The sequence below is a fragment of the Sinocyclocheilus rhinocerous genome, unplaced genomic scaffold, assembly GCF_001515625.1.
Source record: "Sinocyclocheilus rhinocerous isolate Xijiao unplaced genomic scaffold, SAMN03320098_v1.1 scaffold2050, whole genome shotgun sequence".
Taxonomy (NCBI): domain Eukaryota; kingdom Metazoa; phylum Chordata; class Actinopteri; order Cypriniformes; family Cyprinidae; genus Sinocyclocheilus; species Sinocyclocheilus rhinocerous.
This window is the reverse complement of record NW_015661574.1, coordinates 186846-208813: the sequence shown is the minus strand read 5'-3', so window position 1 is coordinate 208813 and position 21968 is coordinate 186846. Positions and strand designations below refer to the sequence as shown.

Below are 21968 nucleotides of genomic sequence, written 5' to 3'. Positions count from 1 at the left end.
ACTGTATTTGGGTGCTTAGTTGCAAAACTTAATTGTAAACTTTTCAGATCATTATGATGTTTTAACTGACTGAAGTTATGATTACTGACTTTATATATTTGAATGTGTATTTTCATCCCGGCCCGGGATGATAGACTTGATACCATTACGTCATCGTGAATGACGTCATTACGTTAGGGCATAAAAGAACCGATGAGCCGGTTTTTTTAACCGGTTCATTGAAACGAACTGTCCGAAAGAACCGGTTCGCGGAAAAGAACCGGACTTCCCACTAGCACAAAGCGTTTGGCTACTGAAAATGTTTACATTTTCTAATTCTGTTCAGGATTTTAAAACAAATTTATTATTATTATTATTATTATTATTATTATTATTAATTCAGGTTTGTAAACAACTGATTCACAATAATAAAATATAAAAGACGCTGCTAAGGTTAGTATTTGTATGTGATAAATATTTATTTTTACCATTTTTTCCCCTTTCAGACACTTACGACATACAGGGCCAAGTTGTGTTGAAAGCTGGGAATAAACGTTTATCTTATATCAAGATCTAATGAAACAAGTAAAGCAAGGTACTGTACAATGCAGAACACAATATAGTAGCCTATGTACGCACATAGGCTACTTCTCCATTTTGTCGGTACAGTAGGCTTACATCTTACTAGTCATAAACAAGTGTTGTGTTGGTCCCTAACAGATTCGCCCTATTTACATTTGGTATTGAGATACATTTTCAGTGATCCGATCACAAGTGGTCAGCCGAGAGGCGTTTTCGTAAGTTCAGTCTGAGCATTTTAGATCCTGTTTACACATGTATGTATGAAACGTCATCCATTTGTGATCGGATCGAAAAAAAAAAAAAAAAAACTTAATTCCAGGTGTAAGCTGTTCTAGTGAAAGTTACATTAATGGTATAAATTCTTTCATATGTGTGTGAACATTATGCTGAGTAGCTATGTTTTAAAATCAAAATCCACCAGTATGTGTTGGTAATGTGCCTAGACATCGACACAACGCTACTTAGCTTGGCTTTGAAGTTTGAGCTGTAAATATGAGAGGTCACAGTACATGCTGTGTGTGCTTGTTAGAGAGTCATTCCGAGTCATGTGCTTGGCTTTGCCATTCCACTGCTGTTGTAAGAAGCTTCTAGTTATAATATCAGCCAGCTTCGTGGTTATCAAATGTTATTCACATAAGTCATTTCTTACAGCATTTGCTTTGATTATATGCCTTGAACATAATTTGATCATGGTGCATGTCAGCAATGAGTCCAGGAATGATATGGAGTTACATTGTTTATTGTAGCCTTTGCTTTATTAAAAAGTGCAGCTGATGGAGTTGAATTGAGAGTGGTTGACTGGCTTTGAACAATGTCTTTGTTGCTTTGCTTTGTCTTTTTGCAGAATTAGAAGGCATTGCATGTAGTATTGTAGCTTTTGTTGTACAGTGATCCCCCCTCCTTAATAGTTTCTCTTATCTCGAGATTTTTTATTTTATTATTATTATTTTTTTAAATTCCTGTTAACTAGCTTGGAACACTTTTCATCAAAATAATCACAATTACAAATGTGGCAAAAGAAAGAAGTAAGCAGTAGGCCTATAATAAACATTTCTGTTGCAAGAGCGCCCTCTGCTGGTAGAGACTTTCCTCAACATTCAAGAACAAACTAAATGGCAGCACAGTGGACAACTGTTTGTTAGTTTCTTGTTTTCTACTGGTTAATATCAGTCTATGAGAAAGTTCACCATTTCGAACAAAAAGGTCTTAGTATAATATTCCTGTGACATGCTTGTAGTTCAGACAAGGGTGGTAAATTGACAATGTGATTTATTGAGTTATAGCAATGTGGAATAAACAAGATCACTGGTAAACTGTGAACCTTTTAACATTTTGTTACCACTTTTTTATTGTTATATTAAGTCTTCTCACAAATAGGTTTTTGATGAAGATAGATACAGATTGCATTTATGGACCAGGGCAGTAGAACCCTTACCTGGTCAGTGGTGCTATCTATTTCTTTGAATAGTAATGCAGTAATTCATGTGGGGTGTGGCCAAATAAATTCAACTTTCAACGCATAAATTGAAATACAGATAATACTTTAAAGGGGTCATATGATGCGATTTCAATTTTTCCTTTCTCTTTGAAGTGTTACAAGCTCTTGGTGCATAAAGAAGATCTGTAAAGTTGCAAAGACTAAAGTCTCAAATCCAAAGAGATATTCTTCATAAAAGTTAAGAGTCAGCCACGCCTACCTAAAACAACTCGGTCTAACACACCCCCACATATCTACGTCACTATGTGGAAATATTAGCATAATGCCGCCCAAATGTGCACGCAAAGAAAGAAGGCGTGGTTTCAGGAACAGCAGTAGTGTTGAAGCAGCATGTCAGGGAGACGCTGTGTGTTTCAGTGCCAAAGCAAAAGCACTTTATTTGGCCTTCCGGAAGTAGATGCATTTAGGAATCATTGGTTAAGATTTATTTACAACAGAACAGCACAACCCAGATGTTCGAATTTGTGCAACGCATTTTATGGACGACAGTTTTTTGAACCTAGAAGAGTACAAGGCTGGCTGTGCACAAAGGCTATTTCTAAAAAAAAAAAAAAAAAGGGTAAATTCCGACTTTGCTATGCTCCGTTTATTAGTTCTAACAAATAAGTTTTTGCTCAAAACTAACCAATGTTAAAAAATAATTTGTTTATAATGTCTGCACAGGAGAGACTTGCTCTTATTTCAAAACAAAAGGAAATATATATTGGTATCGGCATCAGCTATCGGCCAAAATGATTTGAAAAATATCGGCATATGGGATATTGGCAAAAATCTAATATTGTGCATCCCTAAATATGACACAAAGTGTTTTGAAAGATAGTAGAAACTACATGAAAATGCTGCAGCACATTTTAGCATTTCCTTATGTACAAACTTGAACATTTACTTGTGTATTGACTTTCTTTGCTTTTAAATTGCAACAACAGAGCCCCCTGCTGGTACAGAGAACAGTCTTCACCACAGAGACAAAATGGATTAGAGAGAAGGCAACAAAACAACACAGTGGCTCCATAAGCTATTTCCTCTCTTTTTCTTTTAAATATCCTTGATGCTATTGTAACAGACCAGTAATGTTCTGTTAAACTGACACAGTTTTGTAATATATCACAACTCTGTTCTCCCAAGTGTACTTTCTCTACTATCCATGCTGCTGAGTTTTTTTTATGAACAACACTAACCATCAACAACATGGTTTGCATTTACTTTCCATAGTAGTTTTATTAATCGTGTTGCTTAGATTACCTTTGAATAAATGTAAATTTCAAATCATTGTGTAGTCTACTATGCAGTAGGCTAAAGACACGTAAGATGTGGATATGTAAGCTTTTTTTTCTGTTAAGTTTGATTTACAGCTTTAAAATGAATTGCTGACTGTAAATTCATGCTCCATTTCTTTTTGATATTTAGACAGATTATTGTAACTAATATATATATATATATATATATATATTACACTATCAATGAGTACTATTAAGTATACCATTACCAGTATAAGTATAAAATATAATTTATACCTTTTTATATATATATTTTTAAATATTGATATATGCTATTTTTTAAAACAAGTCACATCAGAATCTCATTTTTTTTCTTCCCCCACTTTGCTTAAAAAGTAATTACAACAATACAGTAAGTACATACTTTTTTTTTGCTACTACTAACTGCTATTTGGTGTGTATTATTATGTTCATCTTAAATTTAAAGAAAGTTGTATGCTTGCTAAAAACATCTCGCTCACAGTTCATCATTTTAAGCAGTTTTGATTTAGACGTGACTGAAAGTGGTGATGTCATAACTTGTTTTCTTTGTAATTTGTCCTTCCATTTCCACCAATTTTACCAATTCAGGCCGATTTGCGAGCTGTTGTGAGCATGATAGGTGGTCATCATTGCATTGACAGGCTAATCAGCCAAATCAGACTTTTTTTTACTGCTGTTGTTGCTGTTGGACTGCATTACTTGAGAAAAAAATTGTGCTTTACACATGATTTAATCTTATATTTTGTAATATTCATATGCTTTTGTCAGTTTTATTATTAGGATTATTTTCTCCTCCAGATTTTTTGATGAGATGCTGCCTCCTCTGCCTCTTCTGAAAAAATGCCACTGATCTTTGTAAAAAAAATAAAAAATTCTATATTAGATCTGGATATCCACTGGATGGCAGTAAGAAAAATCAGTGCATGTGTTTGAGATACGGCAGACCTTGTCCTGTAAGGCCACTGCGACCTTTAATACTTGGAACTGAAGTTGTGGAACATCTAATGACTGCAATCAAAACTACTCAAATCTGAAGTATGAACAACAACACGAGCTGCCTGAGAAACAGCCGACGTTGCCAGCGGTGTTATAGGCTGTGCTCCTTGACTGCGCAATTAATATGAAAACTCTGACCTGTGCTTTTGTGCGGCGGTGGCAAATTTAGCTACATTGGGCTTCTCTTAAATGGAGCGGGGAAAAATAACTGGAACACAATGAGGGAAAAGAAGTTTGTCAGACTTCATTAAGTATCAAGGGAACATCGCTGGAACTGGCAACGCAAAACGCACCGGGCCCGTGTGCCATTAATCACGTCTGACAAGGAACCGGAGCAGGGGGTGTAGGGAGGGAGCGCAGTATGCCGGTGCTGCTGCCAGCAGCTCTGTTTATGATTACTGTGAGGGGTCCTGACTAAGCTAGCAGCCTGAAGAGGGCGGAGCAGAAACCTAAGATCACGAAAAAGTTAAAGCCAAGGAGCTCTCATCCAGCATTACTCCTCCTCCCTTTCAAAATGACACAGCCACCAATGTGATTAGACCAGAGCACAGACTATGCTCCAAACAATTACTAAGCATCGGAGCGGAGTTGAAAATTTTAATGGCGTAGAAAAACGGTGAGATATTGCCTTTCAAAGCAAAGTCATCAGTATATAAAGGTTCGCTCTACTTTAATTTGCCATTGTGCAGGCTTGTATAAGGGGGAGGGGTAGAGACGAAAAAAAAAAAAACCCTGCTGACTGCAGCTTCATCAATGTTCTCCATTTTGTAAGCTCTCGCAGCAAGACCGTGTCTTTCCTCCTTTCCTTGGCCTGCCACCCCAGATGCAGAAAATAAATGGGAGTGAGAGAGGAGGAGAAAAGAGGGCCTGTGACTGGTGGAGATGGAGGCCTGTGTTAAGTGCTGTGCTTGAAAGCACGTCTGGCCTCATTAGATGTCAGTTGTAACAATACTGAACTGGCAGCAAGGACTGCTGTGAGTCTCACAACCATAAATCACACTCTGACAGCTCACTGACAGGGTTGGGAACCGGCACACATGCAAACACTGACTTCTCTCTCTCTCTCTCAGCCGCACATTCTCCTTTTTCTCTGATGCACAACATCTCTCTCTCCTGTTCTTTTCTTTCTTTCTTTCTTGCACATAATCAGTGCACAAAACGAACACTGCGTGCTCTCTTGCCACGAATCGAGCAGTGAAATTTTGTGCTCTTTTTGTTTTGTTTCTCTTTCAATAAAAACATGGGATTTTTGACACGCATGCATGTTCTTAATGTGCGTGTGAGTCTGGAGCAACGGGCAGCTCCCGCCACTGTCTGCCCGTGTCCATTAGGCTGACATGTGACGGTGTGTGTGACATGGCTGCTGAGGAAGGAAGCAAGAGAAACAAGGCCTGTGGGTCATTAATCACTACTCCCTCTGACACACACAAACAGAGCTGGCTTCTAGGGCCTCCTCTCACACACACACACACAGCTGTCCTACTCTCAGCTCTTCAGGAACGTTGACTTCTCCACCCAACCTTCCCACCCGTGCCCTCCAATAACTCCCTTTTGGCCATCTGTTTTCTCTCTCTGAGCTGCTTCTTGTCGTCATTCTCCATCTCTGACATGTTTTTCATCTTTTCACGAACATATTGAGGGATATGCTCATCTAGATATCATTTAGAGAGCCGGCTAACTCCCTTTCCTCTTCTAATTTTTCATGCCATCATTTAAACTGATAGCTGGTAATTTAGCATGCTTAGGTTCTTCTTGCCATCAGCTGCTTATAGTTCTGACTAATAGAAGCTGTTTAGTCTGAGTATTCAAGCCAGATTAATGAATGTTGTCTAGAATGTGTGTGTGAGTGAGTGTGTTACAGGTCAGACCGATAGAGGCCTATACTCTTTTTTTTTCTTTTCTTTTTTTTCTCGGCATCAGTCTGTTCAGTGTCTTGCTGTACTGCTCTATTTATTATGAAGATATTCAAAGGTACTGTGTGTGTGTGTGTGTGTGTTTGTGGCATGTGAGTTTCCAGACAGGCACAGTGAGGGGTTTATGGGAACCGAGAACAGAACATTATGACGAGGGAAATGAGAGATGTACAGCTTCACATTCTGTCATGTTAAGAGAGGTTCACAGCTGTTAGCCATTTTATTAATGTACAGGGAGTGAATATGAGAAAAGAGAGGTCATAAGGAGACCATGCAGCCTAAAAAACTGAAGTAAAATAATTACAAAGTAAAAATAAAAACAACAGCTGTTAGAAGTTACCTTTTCTGCTGCTCAAGATCTGTTGTATTTTTATACTGAAATAATTGGTGCTCTCTAATGAGTATACATTTTCCTTGCATTAATGTCAGTCGATGTAACACTGTTAAATCTTGCAAATCTCAAAATGAATATCCATTTTTTCATAGTCTACACTGAAATGTTTTACGTCAAATTTCACTTGTAGCATTTACATGTTTGAATTAACTTTTTACGTATTTATTTTTTGTATTTAGACAAAAATAATTTTTTCATATCAGCCATTTGTCATTTAATGACATGAAAATAATTACTGGCTTATTTATGTCAGCCAGAATTTTACCTTACTCTATTGAGATTTGTACATGAAAATTTCTAAAAAAATCTAAGAAAAGTATTGAGTAATGATACAGTGGTAGGTTGGATGTGGGACAAGAGAAGATGGTATAACACTGGTAGGTTAGTGGCAAGCTACTTTTCTACCTCCACATGTGGTTTTAAAAAACTGTAACCAGTAGTTTCCACTGTCACTTGGTTACATATTTTTATGTCAATAAGTATTGTTTCTTTATATCTGACTGTCTTCATATTTAGCTCAGCGTATGTCATAAAACATATCATAATATATCATAATTGTTGTTTGGGAGCTCCCTCCGTTTCTCTTACTGAAAATATAACAATGATTCGGAACAGTGCCAAAGCTTCTCGAGTTGTATTTTTGATGGAAAAATTATAGAAATAATCATTCTTCAATGTGATGTAGACCTAAAAATACTGTCTGTGACTACAAATAAACAGAAACAGGCACGACTGAATAAGTGTGTCCTCTTTCTTTTGTGAAATAACGGTAAATAGCATTTTATTTCTGTGACTAATTTGCAATCCTGACACAAATTATTTCATTATGATCAATGTATCACTTATTATTGTAAAACTGGTCAAACATAAATGCTTTGGTTTTAAATCTAAAGTAAATAACAAAAATGCAAACAAACGGCCGCTTTTTATCATGTTTGTTTAGTGATCTCGCTAGTTCCAGTGATTTATTTCTGATTAGTTTTCTGATGATAACTTCTCTTTGTTGGTGAAATGATAGGGTTGTGTGGCATTGTTCCAGAGAGACGTGTAAGGGGCAGGTTTTAGTGAAGCGCTGCGGAGATTCTGGCCTGATGGTGGAAACGCAGTGTGATTTTGGGTTCGGTGCTACAGGTCTGAGGCTATTAGCCCCACCCGGCCCGCTGAAAGCACAGGCTTGCACTGGCCCAACAGCAGCTAGTGAGTCTAAAGAAGACCTCCCAGCACAGACCAATAGCTCTGCGGTCCATACAAGAATTGTTAGCCTGTCTGCGTTCCTGATGAATCCTGATGAATAGCTTGCAGACCAATTGGTTTCCAATACTGTCAATGAGACAATGGCTAATGAATGTGTGCTCTGTGTCATTATGCCATGGAAATCTTAACCAGTAGCCGTGAGTGTGTGTGTGTGTGTGTGTGTGTGTGTGCGTGTCTGTGTGTGCATGTTGCAACCGCCACTCTTTAAGGTCAGCAAAGTGAAATAGTCAGGTATCGGCACTTTAGGTCCTGCCAGGAGGAAAATCAGTCACTTCTAAGGTAACACACAGTCACTTCTAACAAACACACACACACACACACACACTGTCTCCCACAAACACTGTTAAGGTGTTCCATCTGATTTGACTACTTCAAAACAATGCCGAGATCCCTTTAGCGCTGACAGGATCTGCTTTTCTTCTTGCACTAATGACTGTTACTTCACTGCAAGTCTGTTATATGCTATAATTATTACCACAGTTATTTATGCCATAAATCACATGCATGGTATTTGTTCACCCACCGCAAGTTTGGCCAAAAACATCTAATGAGCATATTTGTGAGGTGAAGCCATGCAGCCTTGTTGTTTAAACTCATTAAACCTCTAAAAAGTGGTGAAGATAGAACTGCTGTTGACTAGTATGCGCTTTCTCTTGTCTCGCTCCCTCTCTGTACCATCCTGTGACGTAAGATCTCTCTGCCACACTACACGTCCTTCCACTACCTAACACCTACCCCACCACCCACCCACTCATCTCACCTCGCGGTGGCCTCACGCACCAGCACTGCCATTAATCAGTGGCCAGGATCATGTCTGCCAGTTAGACTAAACAAGAGCATTTGTGAGGATTTGCTCCCCCTCATTAATCATCTTGACAGTTTGAAAAACACATTTCCCCTTTAATGACTGTATTTGGATAATCAGGTCTGTTCCCCTCCCTGCCAGCTTTTCTCTCTCACTCGCTCTTTCTCGCTCTCTGTCCCTTTCCTGCCTTCGGTTTTTCCTCTCCCCAAAATGGCATTGAGAACAGCTGGGTTAGCTTACCGCCAAGACAGAGAGGGCAAGGAGACCGAGTGGTTACCATCACCACTGCTAAAATGGAGGGAGGGGGGCGGTTGAGTCAGTAAAAATAATCACGTTGCTCTGGAAAACTTTTGCTCTTACTTAAGAAACCCCTGCCGCTTCTCATAACATTAACTTGGCTGTTCTGTGGTGTATGCTCGCTACCACACACACACACATAAACTCATTGACGGTCCATAAAATATCCCGACAGAGGCGGAAGGAAAATCTGGTGACTAGAGGCCTTGGGTAAAAGTTTCAGAGCCGCGTGATATGTACAGGCTTGTCACATTATGAAGAAAAATGGCAGTGTTGACAAGAGTGCTTTTATCTCTGTATATTTCATTAAACAAGATCTGACAGATTCCTATACCTTTCTGTGCCCTTCGGTTTTGAGTGTGAGGACTCGTATTTAACCTTTAATAATAGTGCTATATATACTGAATGGGAAAAAAAGAGTATTTAACACCTTAGTTTTAACATCGCCAAATTTCTTTCCGCCTGCCCAGCGTGTGTCAGACGGCAGTTTAAAACATGGTGTTTAATGGATTGGTTGACCTTTGGGTTTAACAAATCGGTGTCATGCTCACACCTAACATTGCCTGCTGGAAGTTTATAAATGATGTCATAGAGTCCAATTAAAGCCGGACTGCACATGACAGCAGTATTTAAACATTAGGACAATGTTATGCCAAGCTTGAGGCTGAGGGCAGCAGGTAAAATAAACAATTACAAAGCTCTCCATATTCCACATGTCCTCATAGTGGTGTTCACAAATTACAATATACTAGTCATTTTATTAAAGCACATTATTCTGGATTATTGTAGCTAGTTGTTTGAATTATATGCTGATTATATAAACTATTTATATATACTGACACTGAAGTGCACACACAGCACAGAATGAACATAATGTCCAACCATGATATCCAGTGAATCAAAATAATTATATAATGAAACTGAAAACATTCCCCAGCAGATGTCACTACATCATCCTGCAGAATTTATTATAGAGGCCCTTCAAAATATGACCATTTACTTAATAGTATGTAGTCCTAGTTATATTAGGGGCCAGATACATTTAAAAAATCCCATGAAATGGCTTGATGAAGGCAATTTTTCCTGTGTTGACACTTTCTTTTAAAACAGGAAGTTGGCCCACTGGAACATATCAAATGGATTAAAAAAAAAAAAAAGTTTTTAAACGTCACAGCCTTGAACCATGATTCTTGCTATTCTCATTCTAGAGAGCATTATTTATTGGACAAAAATTTGGGTATATCATCAATATTTTTTGGTCACTTATTTCCAAGATATGAAAAACCTTTAAATGTGTACATCTGCTGGAAGCCAACCTGTAGGAGTACAGTAGCATATTAAAATCAAGTTGATCAAATTATTAATAATTTTTTTAATAAATATTACTTTTTACTGTATTCTATTTAATTAAATAAATACAGTTTTGTTGAGCATAACAGACTTCTTTCAAAAACATTTTGAACGTTTTTTTGAACGGTAGTGTATGTGGTCGCAATGCTAATGAACATAGACTAAAAGTACAAAAAAAACCTCAGTTGAATGCACTCTAACATATGAAGAGGAAGCATGAAGTAACTGAAACATTTTCCTAAGCAGAGCAGGAAAAGGTCCTGTCACTCCGGGCATGACTCGGGATCAATCTTAACCCCTCCGTTCTGGTGCCAAGGCACGTTTTCATGCGCACAACGTTCGTGACATCGGTGCCGCGCTCCCCCCAGCGCATTTGCAAATAGAATCCAGCTGTAGCAGAGGAGAAAGACGGAGAGAAGGATAGAGCAGGAATGTGATGAACGAGTGGGAATGGGGTGATGGCAGGATTAATCCCTCTCCTTCGGATAAAATGTGAAAAGTCCTCCCTTCCATTTAACCTTCCTGTACTGGCAGTAACTAATATTTTATCTCATTTTTTTTCTCATTCTTCATCAAAATGGTGTGTATTTACATGCTCAGGACATGATATGCATTTTCTAATTTTTTACAAAAGAAATTGTTGACTAAATTCAACAATTTCATATTGTTCATTGGAGTTGCATTGCATTACTTTACCACTAGGGGCGATGTAATCCATGTTATGAAGTTTTTAATTCTCTTGGGCTGTGCCCAAATAGTCCGTAACTCCATTAAATAACTTCCTCTCTGAGTCTCACAGGAAGTCATTCAAGACCATTTCTAAAATACTCTTGGCGCTGAACCTTACTTTTAGATTTGAACTGCTCTTTATGTCAACAAAATGCAATAGTATAGTTTAGATATTCTCTACTGCAGTTCATACATCATTCAGCCCTGTAACTGTAATGAGTAGACTGTGCATTATTAGCAGACCTGTGTTGTGCCTTACTAAAATGTAAATTTGGTTAATGCAACTCAGAAACATTTACCCGCAAGTGTTTTTTCCCCATCTCAGCTCTTCCTTCTCTAATCTTGACCTCCTGGTTTCCCACAAGAGGAGCCGTATGCTGTGTCCTTGCTGGATAGCCTGAGTTAACAGAGGCAGTGGAGTGATCTATTCATTTAATGGCCCTGTCAAGTGACACCTGTGCTGCGTCCTCTCCTGTCTGAAGTGCTAATGAACTGAGAATCTGTGCGTACGTGTGTGGTTCATCTTAGCGCTTAAGAGCATCTCCACTCCTCTTGTTTGAGGAAAATGGTTCTGAAGAAGAGTTTACACACTGACCGCTTCTGTTTGATACATTAAGCCTGACATAGTCACGCAATCACATCAACAAAATTGAATCTTGACCCTCTTTGTAGCACAACATTAAGCAAGACTTTCTGAACCACAGGACACAACACACTCGGGTCAAACAATGGGGACTGCACTCCTGGGGGTCATGTCAAGCATTTGATAAATATTTCTCTATTAACAGCCTCCCATTGTCATCTTTTGCCCTTTGTGTAGCAAGGCAATCCATCAGAGTGCACTGGGAGTGAGTGCAAGGCTCCCATGGGTTATTACCAGGCTATCATTGAGCTGTATTTAAGACCCAATACTCCCTTGTGCTGAGGCAGCTCTTTACACAATGCTGCAGAGGCACAAACAAGCAGCAGTGACTAACACTGCACTTTCACATTACGAGCAGAACAGTAAACAGACAGAGGACTTAATTTTGTGTTAATAGCTTGAACTAATAGGGAACAAAACTGTCAGTAGTATAGAAAGCTAAAGTCAAAGATTAGTTGCTCAAGTGAGTGATTTTTTTTTTAAATGCCAAAGGCCAACCAACTAAAAAAATCGGTGTTTGTTCACATGTGCATTTATGAAAGGTCTAATATACAGTGGGTACGGAAAGTATTCAGACCCCCTTAAATTTTTCACTCTTTGTTATATTGCAGCCATTTGCTAAAATCATTTAAGTTAATTTTTTTTCCTCATTAATGTACAATTCCAGGTGTGAAAAACTTGTTGCATCAAAAAGACTCATGGCTGTATTAGATCAAATGGGTGCTTCTACTAAATACTGAGCATTTTTCAGTTTTTCTTTTTTAATAAATCTGCAAAGATGTCAACAATTCTGTGTTTTTCTGTCAATATGGGGTGCTGTGTGTACATTAATGAGGAAAAAAAATTAACTTAAATGATTTTAGCAAATGGCTGCAATATAACAAAGAGTGAAAAATTTAAGGGGGTCTGAATACTTTCCGTACCCACTGTATATAGCAGGTATATGGTATATTTGTGTTGTTCTGATCAGTTTGTGCAATTCTTCAGTGTGACTGTTTACTAACTTTTCAAATGGGAAAGTGTTTGTGTTACTAAGAGTGTAAGAAACGTATATGAAAGAGAAGCGAGGGACATCAACACATCTATAAATGTAATCAAGTATCATTTATTACACAAAATAAGACTTTGTTAAATGGATAGCGCTGCCATCACAACATAGTACTCTTATTTGAATTCTTTTCCCCTCCATTTTCTTTCCCTAACTTGCAGTCAGCTACAATAGAAAATATATCACATCTTTCCGTTTTATTCTTTGATCTGTACAAGTACAAAATAAACGCCAAATCATAAGGAACAAGGTAGCTGTTGACCAAGTCATGCTCATCTGTTCTCCAAAAAAGAGAATGAGTTGCACAGATCTAACGCACAAAAGAAAGTGACGTTAAAAGAAAGAGTTTATGTCTGAGAGACAATGTCGTAGTCTGTTGTTGCAAACATTGCATTATTACAAAGTGTATGATGGGAACCATATTCATACTGTGAAAATACTGTTCCTTTGTGAAAATGATAATGAATGAATTTTGGCGGTAAATGTCCCTTAGAAAACAAAATGTCAAGCGCTCAAGTGAAAAATAAATACACACTTTTGGTAAATTGAAAAAAAAAAGGAAAGAAAAATTCATCAGATAAAATGAGTTCCGGCTTTCTCATTCGCTCTCCACCTTAAAGTTCATAAGGGTTCCCTAATATCCTAATTGAAATTTGGAATGACCATTAATTAAGCAACAGTCATCCAAAGCAGATGAGATTTTATTCCTCATTGCGTATATAACTATCCCATGTTTTTTGCGTCATTCTTTTTAGGGGAATCCTGCATGTTCCTGTGCTTTCCAGAAAGCTCATGCCAATATCTTTACATAGTCCAAAGTCTTTTAATCATTGGTACCCAAGAGCAGAAGCTGAGCCCAGTCTCTGGCTGTATAGAGCATAGGGAGAATAGTAGGGTGCTGTGGCTGGTAGAGAGTGCATAGGAAAGGATGGAGCTCCTGGCAAGTGTGCCTTTCCATAAGGGTGATACCGTGCCAAACCTAGCCCTGGTGACCCACGCAGGGAGAGGGAACTGGGAAGGGCTCCTGGGCTGCTGGGAGGAGGCAGGTGGAGGTGGCAGGAAGCGGCAGAGGAGACAGATGAAGGGTAGCCGGAGAGCAGCTTCCCATCCACACCTGGCAGAGCCGTGTGCGTACGCAAATGGCCCAAGAGTTCCTCTGAGGTGGCGAAGCGTTTGTCACACGGGCCACCCACTGAGACCCAGTTACAGGCGTGATGGAGCGTTTCATTGGGCAGCATGAAACCATAAGTATACAGAGGATGGGACAGAGACGAGGTGGCACTAGAGGACAGAGAACTAGGGTGGAGGGAGTGGAGGTGATGGGTGGGATACATAAGCTGGAAGCCAGTCTTTAGGGCAGATGATGGATCATGAACACAGGAAGAGCAGTTGCTGCCCCCGAGATGGGGTGCATTGGGGTAGGTGAGGCAGTATGGGTCCCTGCACAAACCCTGCATGAAAGAGGGAGGTGAGGCCCCTGTGAGAGGGCTGGAGCTGGGATGCTTTCCTGGAACACCCATCCCAGCGCCAACTAAACCAGATTTAGCGGGATCCAACCCAGGCACAAACTGAGAAGGATAGCCAGTATACGCCCCGACAATGGAGCCGTGGTAGCCCATGGTGGAAGATGGGAGGGGAAAAACCGAGTGGCCCGGTTTAAAGGGAGACACCGGGGCGATGTGGCCTGCACCCAGGCTGGGCTGAGGGGGTTGGGGGTCAGCCTTATTGTCAGGTTGTGGACTGCTGGAGGAACTGGCACTGCTGGAGTTTGACCTAGCACGTGCGTGACTGGAGTTGGCGATCTGTGCAATGTCCAGACTTCCAGATTTATTGTGGTCTGAATCTTTTTTCCCATTGCGATCGCCACCGCTGCTGCTGTCGTTCCCTGGGTCTGAACCCGCAGCTTTGGAGTCCATGTGAGAGGTTTGTAGATGTGTTGGTTTCTGTGATAGTGGAGACTGAGACTGCCGGTGTGTGTGCAACTGTCCTGATGTCTGCTGAGGAGAGCTGGCCCGTGGAGAGGGGGCATGAGGAGGTAAAGTGGGGCACGTCACAGCTGCAGAACCGCTATTTTGCACTCTGAACCCTGCTTTATCTGCTGAGCTGTTGATCCCAATGCCATCCTTCCGGCATTCTGATCCAGTTTTAGAGTAAGGCTTAAAGCTGGACTTGTCTAGGTTCTGATGCTCCGCAGGCTTCAGGCTGGAGCTGGTAGAGCGACTGTCCTTGTCTCCATGGCTGCTGGACGAGAGGGATCCCAGTTTAGAGGAGGGAGGAGGATCTGGTTTACCGATCTGTGAGCAGGTCTGGGCCAGCAATGCTAGGGGACTCTTTTTAGCATCCAGCTATGGGGACAAAAAAATACATTTTCAGTTAACTCTTTATTTTTCTTCTCATGGACTGGCAGTAATAACAGTTGTTTTCAAAACCAATTCTAGGGAATGTGTTTCATGATTGCAACACTGATCATTTTGATTTCTAATCAAAATATTACAGTCATTTTGTTTACATTTAGTATGGAATGTATGACATTATCATATAATGCAATTTGAGATGTGTCCATGTTATAGTCACATTTTAAAACATTAGGTGGAATAAATTGCTTGACATCGTTGTTATACTTTTTGCAGCACCTATAAACAAAAAGTACATTGTGCGGTGTTTTAGTAAGTATTTTAAAACACTGCACAGTGTGCTTTATGAATATCTATTGCTTTATTTTTGTGTAAAAAATGTTAGATAAGTTGGAAGATAAACAGTGGCTTTAAAAACGTAAGTACCAGTAAAACGCATGTCAGTAGCGATCAGGAAATGTGAAACCTGCAAATGCTGCCAGACAGTGGAGCACGGCCTCATCCAGATGCGGACAATCCATTCAAATGGGCGCTGAATCGCATTCAGAATCGTTAGGCGAATTTCGAATTAAATAATTAAAACGAGGCGCGCGCGATAAAACTGTAATACTGAGAAAATTATATAAAACGTAACAAACGCACACGTAATAGACATGTCTATATTAAATGCCACCCTTTCACTTAAAAGAAACGCACAAACTCGGATAACCGAGTAGCATTTCTGAGTGAAAATATTATTATTTTTTTATTAGAAAGAAGTAAGAAACAGATGCTTAAGAAAGGAGTAACTCGTACCTCGATGCTCACTGGCGCGGAGCTGAGCGGCTGGAGATACTCTGGGTGAAGTATGTGACTTGTGTGAGCGGTCAACATTTTGAGAATCCGTATAGGCAGCCTTTTTTCCTGACGCGCGGGATCACGGAACGGCAGTGAGGCGATCGAGTCGGTCTGGGGTCTTACACAGGTGGGCGAACTATCGTTGTTAATGTAACGACTTTTAAGGGTCTGCTGGTTCCGTGAACTGACTGCAAATCCAAGAGGCAGTTCGCTCATCTGGATCGGGGCGGATCAGAGACCTGTCGAGAGCAGCGACGGGGCGGGTGTCCTTCAGTTTTCATTTAGAGATATCCAGTGTTTTCAATAAAGAGCCAAACGACATTATATCCTATTCTACCGGCAGTTAAATATCCCGTTGAACCATCAGCTCTGTCTGTAGTCCAGAGAAAGTGAGATGTTATAGTCGCTATGAAGAACGTACACTCCGTCTCCACATCGTTCCGTCACCGAATCAGTGTTGCCTTAAACCCCAAAATTATCGCGAGTCCTTTACGCGCAAACGACGACTTATAAGAGAAATAAGAGAAGGCATAAAATAAAAAAGCAAGAAACTACACAGCAGAACTACTGGTAAATATCGTGTCAAATAATGGCACTCCGTTGGTCCGTGTGCGCTCCGGTGTGTTCACTACACCCTCCGTACGCATATACTCTCTGCTCGTACTGAAGATCTGAGGGAAAACTTCAAAGCACTCAGCCGCCGTCCAATCGCCTGCATCTGCATTAGTAATAAGTGGGTAGGCACAACAGAGGCGGAGACTGTCCTCCTCGCTCCGGATCCGCTGGCCAAGTGCTTGCTCGTTGTATGTCAAAACCTAAACATACAAAGACTGTGACATGCTGTTTTACCATTTATTTGATAACTTATCTAGTTTTGTTAATAGTAGTTATTTTTATAGTTAATTTTTATCACCAGTAACCCAGTATGACTTGCATTAATAATAGCTTATTTTGTATTTATTATTTATTGTAATATTTATTGCTATAGTAACTTTAATTAGACTTTACACAAGTTATTAATTCCTTGCTACTAGTCACTCCAAGTAGCTTTCTTATTCTGTTCTGTTTTATTGTAAAAATTGCCATTTTTGCCACTGAATTCGTTGGATCTGTGATGATATTGGCTCATTTATAAATAGTTTTTTTTTTAAAAGTCTAGAATATACATACTAAGCAGCTGGAATTTATATTAGTAAGTATTGGAATAGTCACTGTAGAATTACTAGTAATTTTAAATACAAGTAACATATTCTAGTTAGTTTTAAAGAATAAATATTGAAACACATTGTGTACAAAGATATTACAGATTCATCATTAGTTAGTGTTTCAAACATTGCTGCTAGTTATTAATAAGTAAACTCATTCAGATGTATTTATACATGTCGTTCAAAATGACATTCATACTATTATAATTTGACTTTGCATAAGGTCCAGAATTGTATTAATAATATGTCTAATTTAAAACGTATTTCACACTTAAACACAAAATTCTAATTTAATGCTGCTGATGTTAGTTTTACCTTACAACCTTAATTGTAATAATAGAGCGTTGTGCTAAAAAGAAAAGCTGAGAATGTGGTAGCAGTTTCTTTTTTAGGCCAAACAAGTCAAGTGATACTGAGTAATACATTCATACAGAATAACAGCATATGCCTATGTGTGTGCCTCCAGTTCTGGAATGTTAATAACTTTATTACATTATCCCATGTTACTTTGCCATTGAAGTAATTTAGCTAACTTAATTATGCGATGAATTGGCTTAATCATTGAAAAATGAAGCCTGACAGAGGCTATTACAGGGAGACTGTGCTAATTCGTCTCTAAGTAACTTTGAAGTTCAGTATATTTAATGGCTTTGATTGTTCGTAAGTGCTTATACCCAGCATTATTAAACCCCAGACATTGGACCGAAAATTACATTATTTTGGCAAGCGTGTCTTGCATCAATACACAAAATTTATTGTGACTTTTGTTTGCAAACAAAAATGATAAATTGCATTTATGTGTGTGTGTGTATATATAAATATTTTGAATTTCATTTCATTTAGCTGTCATGTATTGATAATGCATTGTAGGATAAAACATATTTCAAGCTGACAGCATAAAAGTTGCCCACATTTGCACAGTGGATGGGAGAGAATATTTATGTTACTCTGAATGGCAATACCTGTCAGGTGAGTCAGAGAGATGAGAAAGGCCTGATCTCTGGAGCTGTTCTCGGGGTTAAAAACAAAGAGCACCTGGGAAGCTACTTGAAAGGTGATGTTGCCTGCCTTAGTGTAATAAAAATGACAAAAAGACAGAATGCATGAACTGTTGACCTAGGGAGAGGAGGGGCCACAGGCAGACATGTGTTTGCAGGGCTTTGTCTCGCGTATCTGTGTGGCAGAAGTGAATATTCATTTAATAATAGTGTGCAGGGAGGAATGAAAGCCTCAGGACACTGCATTTCAGCGGCAGAAAAAGTTTTAAGCTGTTCAGCAACCTGTCATTTTAGATCCCACATACAGCACACACAGCCTCCCACACTTTCACAGGTACCTACTGACGATCAAAGTTGACTGGAGTAGCAAAGTATTAAACCGCTGTCAATCATACATAACAGTTATTTCTGTCTTGCTAATCTAAGATGTTAAGTTAATTAAACTGTCACTGTCTCACAACACAGAGATCCGTCACATAATATAGTGTTTACGTTTTGAACCCACATTGTCTTATTTATTCAGGAACTAATCATTGTCGAGTCAACGTACAGGCACATCTGCTGTTGTTAAACAAGGATCCCTTTACCAGCGGCATCTAAAGCCATTAAACGTTCTGCACGTGTGTGCGTGCACATGTGTGTGTTGAGAGATAGCAGCGGTGGTTATATGAAGTCACCTCTCCTTCTGTCAACAGCCCTGCTGTTTGCTTTGTCATTATTAGTGTCATCCATCACTTGCCACCTATACAGGACTCTGTAATGCCCGTGCAAATCTGTAAAACTATGAACATTCAAATTCAGATGTGCTTGGGGTTAAGTGACATGATGCGATCGCTTCCTTAGAACACATATTAGTTGTCTTTGCCCCATACAAACAGATACTTCAAGTTATGGCAGGTGTAGTCTAACCTGTCAACGAGCGTATTAATGGGTAGATGTTCAGTGTTTTTTTTCTGCTTTTACAGTTGATCCATCCCTGTTGCAAAATTTGGTCAAGATGTCTGGAATGTTTCCGTTTGTCTAGAAATTATGTTACTAGTCAGAAACCCAGAATCACAGGGTGTAACCATTGTTATATTCTTAGGACTGCAAAGAAAATGAAGGATCGCTGCCTTCTTCAAAATGCAAAAAACATGAAGATGATTTTAGAATTAAGATGGATTGCCTTACAAAAACATTTTCAGGATAAGTGAGTTTGGCAGGGGGCAAAGGTGTGGGTGGAATGGAGGGAGTTTAAAGGCACCCTAGAGAAGGAGGAAGGGAAAATTTAAAAAAAGAGAAAGAGAGTGAGAGAAAGAACTGAGGGCGGGCTGGAACGACGGGGAACAGCTTCTTTCAAGTCTGGCCTTGAAGTGGGCTGCTAACAGCTGTTTAGACGTATAAATGACGGATGGTCATTTCCTGTTGTGGATTTTAAGGGGCAGGCCTCCCCTTTAAGAGGCCTGTCTGACCAATCCCTGTTAAGCCTGAAGGCGTTCGCCTATGCATGACTGTATCAAAGCACGGGGCTTTACCATAACTTTGACTAAACAAAGGGTTTAAAGCAGAGGCTAGACATCCTGCTTGACCGTAGCCCACTCATATCCCTCACTGTTTTTTGTAAGAGGTCACTCAGAACAGATTACTGAAGTGCAGAAAACCTACCGGAATTGTATAGCAGGCCATCACTCATGTTAATGTGAAACAGTGATGGATATGAAACTTGGAGACGAGTATGAGGAAAAAGAAAAGGTTAAAATAAGAAAATAATAATTAATAATAATTTATTTAAAACTAAGAGGGCATGCTTTTTTTCTGCTAAAAGAAAACCGGTGTTTGCCGCTCTAAATTTTCAATTTATATTTTTGTACTTGACTGGCACGGAACAGTTTGTCACTTTTTGGTACAGACTGAGAGACGGCAAAACCAACCAAACAAAAAGGATGCAAATCACTCGCATTTAAAGGGGTCATATGATGCGATTTCAAGTTTTCCTTTCTCTTTGGAGTGTTACAAGCTGTTCGTGAATAGATAAGATCCCTAAAGTTGCAAAGACTAAAGTCTCAAACCCAAAGAGATATTCTTTATAAAAGTTAAGACTCATCCACGCCCTCCTAAAACGCCCCCACAAAACACGCCCCACATATCTACCTCACTATGTGGAAATATTTACATAATGCGCCCAAATGTGGCTTTTCAGAACGATGAGCTTTGTAAAAATCGACGCATTTCAGAAAGGCGGGGCATAGAGGAGCAACAATAATGTACATTATGTGGAAAATAATGTGTTTTTTTAACCTTAAACCGCATAAACACATTTCATTACACCAAATACACAAAATAATGTTCTTTTTTTAGCAAGGTCATATGACCCCTTTAATTGCCTGTGACTGATTTATGAGGTGAGTAGTATAAAAAGGGAGCCCAGAGGCAGGGAGTCTGCTGCTCATGCCTGGTCTGTTCTCCAGAAATAATAATCCTGTGAAAAAAGAGGGACAGGACAGCTTTATGGAGTGTAGCTGACATGTGAGACCAACCCTGGAGAACTGTAAAACGTAGCACTCTCTTTCTCTCTTTGCTTTCACAAACCTCACAATCCTTCAGAGTGATTGTGAGATTTTTAGGATCAAATATTTAAAAGTGCACTGTTCCACTGTGAAACTTGGTGGAGTATTTCTGAGAGTAATGTTTGTGTGTGTGTGAAAGATGATAGAGAGACCCAAGGGTGTAACTTTGGTTTGAGAAGTGGGGGGGGGGACATAAAATGGGGGAAAATGTTTTCGATTTGAATCCCATTTCCTGCATTTACATACATTTAGGGACTATGGTGATACAAAATCCAGGAAATAATTAAGTTGATTATAATGATAAATTCTGCCAAAAAGAATAGTAGGAAAATGCTGATAGAAAATGCGTAGCTTAAAGTGGACTCATTTTCATGGTACACAGAATATTCTACATCAGTGGTTGTCCCAAACGTTTTAGAGTGGAGTTCCCCCTGAGGCATTTACCGTCCTTCGCTTACCCCCTCTCTTCCACTTAGACTGCACCTTTTCCATTAAAGGACAATATTTGCCCCCAAATGGACTTTCCAGTGCATTTGTTATCTTTAGAAATACAATATTAATAATGTTTTAAATTAAAAAAAAGTTCAATAGAGTAATATGCATTGATGATAAAAAAACTGAAAAGTGATTCTTTTAAAGGGGTCATATGATGTTGCTAAAAAGAACATTATTTTGTGTATTTGGTGTAATGAAATGTGTTCTGGAACAGTGTTGTAAATACAACTTAACCACTGATTTCTAGTCGTGTCCTCTTTTGGAAGGCCAAACAAAGTAGTTTCGCTTTCACAACGAAACACACGGCGGGTTAGAGTGAGCGGAGGCCGGCGGATTCGACGAAGGGGCATCCGGCGGGCTTGCGGCAACCACATGTGACGACCCCGGGCTGGATCGGGCGATCCACTGCGCAAAGTTGATGTATTTCTTCAGCGACCAGCACGGATCAGCTCTAGGGGATATCGTCCACTTTTGGAAGGCCAAACAAAGTAGTTTCGCTTTCACAACGAAACACACAGCGTCTTCACGATATGGCGGCGGCGGCAACAACAATACTACAGCGAGAATAAAAGTTCGCCCCTGGAGAGAGCCTATCAAACACAGTCAAGGAACTTATCAAGAATTGGAGCCAAAAAGAGTTGAGAATGAAGATTTATTTAGTTCAGTGTGAATAGCACACACAACATGACAGAAAAAGCTCTTCCCAGAATCCTCTAAGAATGGGAGCTTCTCAGGTTAATTTAATGACTCATCTCTGTGTTTTGGTGTAATCAGACTTGAACATCT

The 21968-nt window shown here is 39.5% G+C and overlaps 1 protein-coding gene across 1 annotated transcript; it reads right to left on the bottom strand.

Moving 5' to 3' along the window:
* Positions 1-12784: 12784 nt before the first annotated feature.
* On the bottom strand, positions 12785-16589 carry LOC107726392 (zinc finger protein 703). Its single transcript, XM_016535951.1, has 2 exons — positions 15897-16589; positions 12785-15092 (listed from the first exon to the last, which is right to left on the bottom strand). Exons 1-2 carry the CDS (start codon positions 16152-16154, stop codon positions 13575-13577), a joined length of 1776 nt encoding a protein of 591 aa, XP_016391437.1. The 5' UTR covers positions 16155-16589; the 3' UTR covers positions 12785-13574.
* Positions 16590-21968: the final 5379 nt, after the last annotated feature.